Source organism: Vicia villosa, linkage group LG1, assembly GCF_029867415.1.
Source record: "Vicia villosa cultivar HV-30 ecotype Madison, WI linkage group LG1, Vvil1.0, whole genome shotgun sequence".
Taxonomy (NCBI): Eukaryota; Viridiplantae; Streptophyta; class Magnoliopsida; order Fabales; family Fabaceae; genus Vicia; species Vicia villosa.
This window is the reverse complement of record NC_081180.1, coordinates 225,085,487-225,095,493: the sequence shown is the minus strand read 5'-3', so window position 1 is coordinate 225,095,493 and position 10,007 is coordinate 225,085,487. Positions and strand designations below refer to the sequence as shown.

The 10,007-nt window shown below is 30.6% G+C and overlaps 1 protein-coding gene across 1 annotated transcript; it reads right to left on the bottom strand.

The window, feature by feature from the left end:
• Positions 1-7,224: 7,224 nt before the first annotated feature.
• On the bottom strand, positions 7,225-7,950 carry LOC131595849 (uncharacterized). Its single transcript, XM_058868353.1, has one exon. It carries the CDS (start codon positions 7,948-7,950, stop codon positions 7,225-7,227), a length of 726 nt encoding a protein of 241 aa, XP_058724336.1.
• Between the last annotated feature and the right edge of the window lie 2,057 nt (positions 7,951-10,007).

Sequence of the window (10,007 nt, the reverse complement as noted above, 5' to 3'; positions counted from 1 at the left end):
TCGTGTCAAAACAATAAATCATACAATTGGAAACTAAAACCAAAACAACATATAATCATAACTCCACACCTATAATTTTCTACTAAATCCCGTCAGTAACAACGGTTCTCATACTCCAAACTCAAGTAAATTAAGCAAGACATAATTATAATTAAAATCGACATGTTCGAAGCAATTTTACGTAAAACTAACATATCATGCAATATAATATCAACAATAGAAAGCTTAAATAAATAAACAATGAAAACCTGAATTTAAAGAAACAAAAACTTGAATTGATATGAAAATGTCGGCAGGCTTGTTTTTTATCCAAGAGTATATTACAAAATAGAAAGAAACAAGTGTGACAATCTCTCAATGTGAGTTATTGTCACTTTTATAGGTAATTTAATGCCGAAGACTATACTGTGATTTCGGCAGCGCTTCTGCACGACTTGGATGCCCCAAAAACTCCCTTATAGGTCCATTGTATAAATCATATGGTACTGGTAACTTCCTCTGGTCGTGCAAAAAGAGTGGAGAAAAAAGAAGTTGGAGAAATTGCTGCAAACTGCCACTTTTGCAAAATTGTCATCTGAGAGATAATGGTGAACGCCATTAGGGCAATGGCGAACGCCATTGCCTTAATCATTAAATGACGTGGCAAGCTTGAGCAATAGAGAACGCCATATGAACATGGCGAAGCAAACGCCATATCAGTAAAATGGGTAGATGATGCTCTTTTTGCTACTCTTTCACTCCTTTTCCGGTTTGCTCGTGAATCTGTACAGGAACTTGCTGACAACTACAAAACATATAAAAACGAATTAAAAGGTGATAAAATAGATTGAATTACAGACAAATAACTTGCGCAATAAGCCTAAAAACACGATATGATTTCTCTTTATCACTATCCTATGCAGCATCACACACATCTTTGCAATGAAAACATCACACAACCTAATTTTCCGAGCATAACCCATCCACAAGTTTCCAAAGGGATCTTCTAATAGGCCTCCATATTCTATCATGGACATAGACTTCTTGTAAGTGTCATCATAATTGAGATTAATTCAATTAGTATATGGGTGATATCAATGAACATGTTTGATCTCAGGTTCAGAGACCTAACATTGTAATGCACATTATTGTCATTCTCGATCACCTTGACCATATGAATTATTGTATGTGTTGGGTTGTCCAATCATTGAGAACCATCTTTAAACAATAATTTTTTCTCCAATTCCACAAGTATCAACATGATATCATAAAAATAGACCTCCAGTTTCCTCTATGAAAAACCATCATATTTTCAGTGAGATTGTACGTGATCCAGTTCTTACAGGAAAAATAAAACAGTGAGTCATTTTGTTGGAAGGAATAAGTTTAATCCATACATGTGTTGCGTAAGGGCAATCCCAAATCACATGAACCAAAGTCTTTTTAGTGTCACTATACCATTTTCAATCAGAGGTGATTGTTGGGTTCCACTTGTGACGTTTAGAGTTTATCAAAATTCCCTCATGCATCATATGCCATGTGAATGTGTAGATTCGATGAAGGTCTTCCAAATGATATTCCAGTTAATATTTGGATCAATACAAGTCAGATATGAAGAAAATAGTTATAAGCATTGTTAGACGATAAGGTGGATCTAGAGGGGGGTGAATAGATCACCGTTTTCAAATTTTACCAAATTTTTATGTTTAGAACTTTATTGCCCCGGAAGGAAAAATATCGTCTAGAACGACCTTAGTTATTGGAAGCCGGATATGCATGAACCAATGAACAATTGATGAATTAGAATTTTGCAATTTAACGAAATTATCACTTATAAAGTTGCACACTAGTTGTTATTACTCACAATATACTGTTTGTTAGAAATGGTGGCAAATGTTGTGTTTGGTATTTTGTCAAACACTTGGTGAGCAGTATGTCACCTACTTTCAACTCTTCACGAAACACAAACTTTGCCACACACAAAAACTTAAGAAAAATGCGATAACGAAAAAGAACACGGAGTTTGTTTAGGTGGTTCCCCTTGTTGTCCTCACGTAGAGTACGTCTGCCCCTAATTCCAAATAGAATTAGGATAAATTTTATTGAATGCAAATTGTTCACAAGAGAAGAAGTTACCATTCACCAACTACAATTATGCAATAAAATTGAAATTAAACTCTTCTCTTCCCTTGATTCAAGTAGAACCAAGTGATTGTCGACGATCTTGATGAAACTCGACCCCGGTCCTTCCTTCCCTATCCTCTAGTTGTTGCTAGCTTGTTGAGCGAATCACCGATCCCTCAAACCCTTAAGCACGGCTGAATAATTTTGAAGCGAAGAAATCGTCAAAAACCCCCAAATCACACTTGATCTTGGAGGATAAAATCCTAAGATTTTATTCAAGAAAAACCCATTAACTCTCAACTCGAACAAGAAACGAATCTACTGACGAACCTTATCAACGCACGTTCCTCACCTTGATTGATAAAGATTGTTATGTGTGATTATCAATCGATGAGTGAAAGGTTGAAGATGATGAGAGCTTTTTGTCTATTTTCACTTTTCTTGTTAACCATTGTCAAATGATCAAAGATTGTTTTTATATGTCATCACACACTAATGCAAAGTCAAACTCAAGGAAAAAACAGCTTTACTCAGCGATAAATCTGGGCGTCAGAAAATTGAAGAAATGAGAACCATGCGTCGACCTATGATAAGTATGCGTAGACCTGAAGATGTTGATGAGTCGACCTGAAGGTCGACCTGAGGCTTCCAGAGGCTTGCATAAAATGTGATGCGTCGACCTGAACAGGGTCATGCGTCGATGCATGTTGTTCTAACATGTAATCCAGAGTGAGCGGACCTGAAGGTCGACCTGAGCTGACCAGAGACACACACAAACTTGCATGCGTCGACCTAAGGCAAGTGTGAGTCGACCTGAGCTTTCCAAACATGCCCAGACTGTTAAGGAATGATCCTGTGAGTCGACCTAGAGCATGTGTAGGTCGACCTATGCATGTCTCAACACCAAAATCTTCATTTTTGTTTATTCTTCTTATTTCCTTAATTGACATGTTGATTTAGAGATGTACCCATAGTTGAGTGACAAGTTTTGACATCATGAAAACTTACCTTTGCCCTCACAAGCATTACCTATAAAAAATCATGATATCTATTGTCAGCTCACCCTAACTTGTTTGCACCATCTTTAAGAAGATGGGGGAATAAGCATAATGTGATTAATCAGCTCCTCGGTGAACTAACTGCGAAGTAACTCAAAAATCCAATTCCTTTTCATATTGATTGTGTCTTTAACCATCAATATGGTATCCCTAACAATGTCTATTCTTGGGTCAAAATGACGAATAGTTATTGCTCTGTTAGAGTCCAATAGTTAAGTTGAAAATTGACCCCTGTATCATCCCCAATCTTCCACTTAGTATTCTTTTATAATTCCTCCCATGTTTTTGCTAATGATTTCCAAGTAGGGAATCATCCGACTTGTAAATAATATTCTCCATTAGGTTTTGATTACTACCATACTTATTAATTAGCACGTGACACCATAAATTATTATGGCAAGTCAATAAATTTCAAAGGATTTTAAACATAAAGACATCATTCTTTAATTAAGTGTTTGATGCCTTAGCCATCGAGGTCATGAGGCATACAACGGACCTCTCAACTAATCAAATGAGACTTGTGGGTCGTCAAAGTGTCACCCTAAATAAACCCTCTTTAAAGTATTTCTAATTCATTTCAAATATTCATATGGATTTTAGCATAATGCATGTGAAAGTAAGAGATAGAACTTAATATCAATTTACATAAGGTAATTTTATTGTTCAAGCTCAATCCCTTATGTTTCCATTCACTCAGACGCCTTTGCACGTGCTCAATGATATGCCAAAAATTTGTTTATAGAGATTCCTCCATGAGTAATGTTTATCCTAATATACTTTCCCAAACTTAAAACTTCTCAAAATCATATATGTTGAATTATCTCCTACGGAAGTTGAGCGTCGTCATTGGATGAGAAATTTATTTAAGTCTTCTAAAAATTAATCTTTTGGTCAGACTTTTAAAAAAATTAATCCAGACAATGTATGATATAATAAGCTTGTTCTATAGTGGCATCTACAAAATAAAGAAGGTCGTCTACAAAGAAGAGGTGAGAGACCGAGAGTCCTTCACACCCGGCACACATAGGCTTCTAATAATTGACACCAACCTTATCAACAATGATATGCAACAATTGATCCATAGATATAACATAAAGATAAGAAAAGTGGGGTGTCACCTTGACGAACACCTTCGGATGGAGAAAATCTATCAAGCGTATCTCTGTTCCATACAATTTTGAAAGATGAAGAAGGATTATATTGATAAATCCTTAATAGAAGGCATGGTACGAAGTGTTACTCGATGAATCTCTAAATCATTAGGGTAAGAGAAAAGGGACACAATGATTTCCCTAACCTCTCGATCTTAATGAAAAAGCTCGTAAAAATGACACCTCACTATCTCTTTCAACTTCTCAATCTTAAACTCCCACTCTCTATTCTCGTCTCTCAGAGCTTTTATGCTTTCATCTTCGTGCAATAATCTTTTCGTAGCAATATTTAGTACTTCTATTTTCATCTATAATTCACTTACCTCTAAATTTCTGAACCTAAGACATATATTTGGACGCGTGTCTAATGGTTCTACAAAACACTGCGTTGCTGTAAGAAGAAATTCAAACTCTTTAAATGTGTTTGTTACTATAGAAGTTGTGAAGAGAGAAGTATAAGAGAAAGGTTCAATTTCTCCCTGTTAGAATGCAGAGAATTTAAGAAAGATAGAATTTTCATGGGGTCCACAGCTTTTTTTCAATCTCCCCTAAACAGCAAAGAAAAGAACAATAAAGTGCATATTTATTTCAATTTCATAACCATCCCTTTTCAATAGCACAACACAATTGTCATAAATTCTTATACTCACTAATTTTTTTAACACAACTAAGAAACTTAATTATTTAAATCTCCTAAAATTGAATTCATATAATTAATTAAATAACTAAATATATTAATAATATATTTTCTTATAATTATAATTGTAATATAATCTATTAATTGAATTCAAATAAAAATTAAACTGGTTCTTATAGACCTTTTTTACCTAGGGACATATTTGTACTTTCACAAATAATTAACATTTCTTTCTATTATATATCAAACAATATACTAAATCTATTTCATTTCTTATCTCTTTCTATCTTTTTCACATTTTTTTCTTATTTTTTCTTTCTTTTCTTAATCTTTTCACAATTAAACACACCCTTCAAGAATACCCCATAACTTTTCGCTACATTATCTTTCTTTCCTTTGCATGTTTTCCCAAATTTAGAAAAGATTAAGTGTAGTAAGGTAACTAAAACTCCAACTAGTTTTTTTTAAATAAAAATAAATTATACATAATACAATGAATACTCAAATACTTTACAATCGAAAGAGTGCAATGAGATAATTTGTATATTGGGTTATTCATCAATTTGAAAACTGCATCTTAGTAATAAACCAAGACCAAAATATATTCTTTATCTGTTCCACCACTTTTCATTTGAATATAATTTATAGACTGATTTTGAAAGAACGGGTTAATCTCAATTAAGGGCGTTTATGGGTGAGAGGCGATCCACTAACCACTAACGTAAATCAAATCAACTTATAAATTATTCGAATTCATTCATTTATAAGTATATTCAATCCAACCAGCAATAATTCATATAGTTTTGGTTTGGATATTAAGTTTGAGTTTTGCAATTCACTGATCCATTGATCCAACTCATTGATGTGACATTGGTAATTTCTTATTTTGTATTATTATTTTAAAAAAATATATAAGTTTTCATCTCTGTATTAATTAACCATAATTTTTCCAAAAATGTTTTATTCTCTACCAATAATATACTAGATCAATGAGTTACGTAATTCTAAGATTAAATGTTGTTTTTTATTTTCTTTTGTATAATTTTCAACTTACGTATTTTATAAAAATAATGTGTCTTGTGGAATATACTATTATTCAGTGTTATGTCATGTAGATGAATATTATTAGATATTATATGATGTGCTTTATACATTTTGTGTGTTAGAAATGAGTATAAATATATTAAATTGTGTTACAATATTTTTAAATTGAAAAAAATTATTATTTTTTTATTTGAAATACAACCCACGAACCCAACTCAATCTATAAATAAACGGACTGGTTTTGATAATGAAATTGTGGGTTGGACAACGAACCTAACTCATTAAAATTTAAATTGATTGGATAACGAATTAGGTGAAACCCGATCTAACCCAACCCCTAATCTCAATCCAAAACCTATGAACTGTTGCACAATTCGGTTGACATACAAAGTGGCACAGGGTATCCTATAAAAATGAATGTTTCAAATAATTAATATGGTTTAATTGAGCTAATTCTTTGGAATTAGAAACTTATGTATATAATTTTTATGCAAATGACAATCTAGTATTCAAATCTAGAGAAAACCCATAACTGAATTCTTTCTCTAAACAATCTAGCATGCAAATATTTTATGCAAATGATGCTCCAAAATATGATACATAATACTCCTTTCAATGTGATAGAGAGATACTATTAGAAGATATGGGCTTGCTTGTTTTAGTTTTAAAAAAAGAGATTTTTCTATAATACTTTTAAGTTGATTTTTATAAAACTTTAAAATTATAAAAAAAAATTAATGCATTTTTTTCGAAATTTATAACTTTTTAAAAAGATGTCTCAAAAATAATTTTATGAAAAATCATTCAAATTAGTTTGAATTTTAAGTAATTTTTTGAAATTTTAATATTTAAAAAAAATTTAGCAAAATGATGAAATACCTAAACTAGCATTGAAAAAATGATTTAAAATAATTTTTTATTAGAATTTTTTTTTTAAAAAAATTATAAATTTTCTTAAAACAAAAATATGTATTACTAAAAAGAATAATTTTTTTTTTTAAAAAATAAAACATACATGTCCATGTCCATGATATTTGTTAGAATAATTATGTACAAATTTCCCTCTCCAATAATACATATTACTTTGTACTACTCACTGCATAGTGTGGTCGTTTCAATAATATCAATAAATCTTTTGATTTTTTTTTTTTTAATCAAAGACTATTTGTATTAATTCAAAAAACCATAAGTACAAAGCGATCCATATGGATCCAGCCCAAACAAAAAGAGACTATAACATCAATCTAGCTATATGAGGTCTTAACTTTTGCTTTTCCCACCCTCTATAAACTATTACATCTATAATTTTTTCACCAATAGTCAATCTATCAATATCCTTCCCAAAACTTATAGCATTTCTATACATCCAAACGCCATATACCGTCTCCGCAATAGCCATCTTGAGCAAATCCGATCGTACAGATTTACCTTTACAATTCTGCACTAACCAGCTCAGTTCTTGAGTCCAATTGAGTGGTTCACGCACATACTCCATCCAAGCAAGGACCTGTTTCCAAATAGTCTTAGTAACAGGACACTCAAACAGCAAATGCTCAATGGTTTCATCCTGTGTACAGAAGCAGCAAGTTGTATAGTCCACCATTCCAAACTTAAACAATCTTACTCTTGTGGCCAATTTGCAGTGGCACGCCATCCACAAAGTGAATAGGGCTCGAGGCCGTGCACTGTTTCCGTTAAAAATTCTGTGCCAAGGAACCTGAACACAGTCTTTCATCAAAAACTTGTAGACAGCTCTGGTTCTAAAGGTATGCCAATTTGTCCAGTTCTGTAAGTCATTTATCATATCTCTATGGCGCAAGATGACTTTGAAAATCCAGGAATACTGATCTTTACTCTCCATATGCATCATGTCATGCCCCTTTATATAGTAGCTATCTATCCATCTAACCCAAAGATTATCCTTCTTCTGCTGGATATTCCAAAGGAGCTTCATCATAGTTACTGCATTCCAAACTTCTAAGTTAACAATATTGAGCCCACCTGCCTTTCTAGGTTTACAGACATCGTGCCAAGCCACGGGGCTTTTGCGACTGGCAGTTCCAGATGTCCACACAAAGGATCTGCAGATAGAATAAATAAATCTTTTGATTATATGCACATTTTTTCCATTTTTGCTTCCTACCTGAAGAAAGTCCAAATTGTTACAAAATAGTAGAAAACTGGGAAATAGTTGTATCATCAGAAATATGAGATAAAGACATACTGGTAAATAGTATTTTTATTAAAATTATAAAGTCAACCTGAACTAACAGATAATTTTGAGAGTATCTGATGTGAGCAGTGAGGTTTAACCAAACACATAGCAATATGAAAACAAAAGTGAACCACAAACTTAGAGACTGAAGTTTTGGTAATAGATGGATCAAACAACAAGTAATTAAGTGAAAATTTAGTGTTTGATAAAAGAGATGAATTGATATGCTGTAAAAAAAAAATTATATGATTGTTGTATGATTGTATCATAGTGTAGGTGTGATTAAATTAAAAGTCAAATATTTATATAAATTTAACATTTATCATTAAGAAAATTTCTTCATCCACCTCCTAACCTTCTTGTCCACCCCTGGTGAATTTACCACACTACCCCTTGTTTCGGAAGTTCATTTCCGAAAAGGTACTTTTTTTGTTAAAAAAGGTGTTTTCGGAAATGTATCTCCAAAAACGTGTTTTTTTTAATATAAAATATTGATTTCGGAAATACATCTCCGAAATAAAGTTACTTTTCAGAAAATGTGGTGTTTTCGGAAGTTCATCTCCGAACGCACCCCCCTTGGAAGAATTCGGAAATGAACTTCCGAAATATTCCAAGACCAAATTGGTCTTGGAATGTTTCGGATATACACTTCCGAAATAATTAATAATTATTAAAAAAATTAAAATCAAGGTGAATCAATACAATTAATAGGTATAAAATCAAGGTGAATCAATAAAATGAAGGTGAATCAATAAAATCAAGTTGAATCAAAACATCCTAAACTATTTGAAAGTTAAAAATTATTTTACTAACTTATATAAATCAAAAACATTTTAATTCCATAAGTAAATTTTGAATTATATAGAATTAAATATAAAATTTATTCATTAAATAAAATTAAGACAAAATCTTTTTTTAATTTTTTTAAACTAAATAAAAAATTATCTCATTTTTAACTATGAATCAGAATAGAAATATATAAATATATAATAATAATTATTAATTTTGTAAGTGAAATATATAAATATATAATATATAAATATATAATAATTAATATATAAATATATAAATATATAATAATTATTATAAATTAAAACATTCATTTTTTTAATTTTTACAATTATTATATAAAAATGTAAATATATTAATAATTAATATATAATAATTATTATATAAATATATAATAATTTTAATAAATATATAATAATTATTATAATTATTATATAAATATATAAATTAAAACACTCATTTTTTTAATTTTTTTTGTAAATACATAATGATTATTATAAATATATAAATAAAAAATTATAAATCATTTTATAAGTGAAATTATTTTAATTTTTTAATTAAAATTATTTTAAATTTTAAAATATGAATCAGAATAGAAATATATAATAATTATTATTCATAACTAATAGATTATATCAAAATATATAATTATTATTATTTATTACTCATAAATTATATCAAATTTATAATATATAAATTAATTCATATCCTAAAATTAATTTTTGGAATTTTTAGATTTTTTTTGTTTTTTCGGAGATGCATCTCCGAATTAATCAAAATCCCAATTTTTGGGATTTTTTCGGAAATGCACTTCCGAAGTCTGAAAAAATTTAGAAAAAAAAATATTTCGGAAATGCATTTCCGAAGCAGGGGTAAAATGGGATTTTCGCTGGGGGTGACCCCCTAGGGAGGTGGGTAAAGAAAAAACCATCATTAATTATTCTAACTCATCTTTACGAAATAGACTTGTAAGGTGAGTTGTCCTTTTATATAAATTGTGGACTCTATCT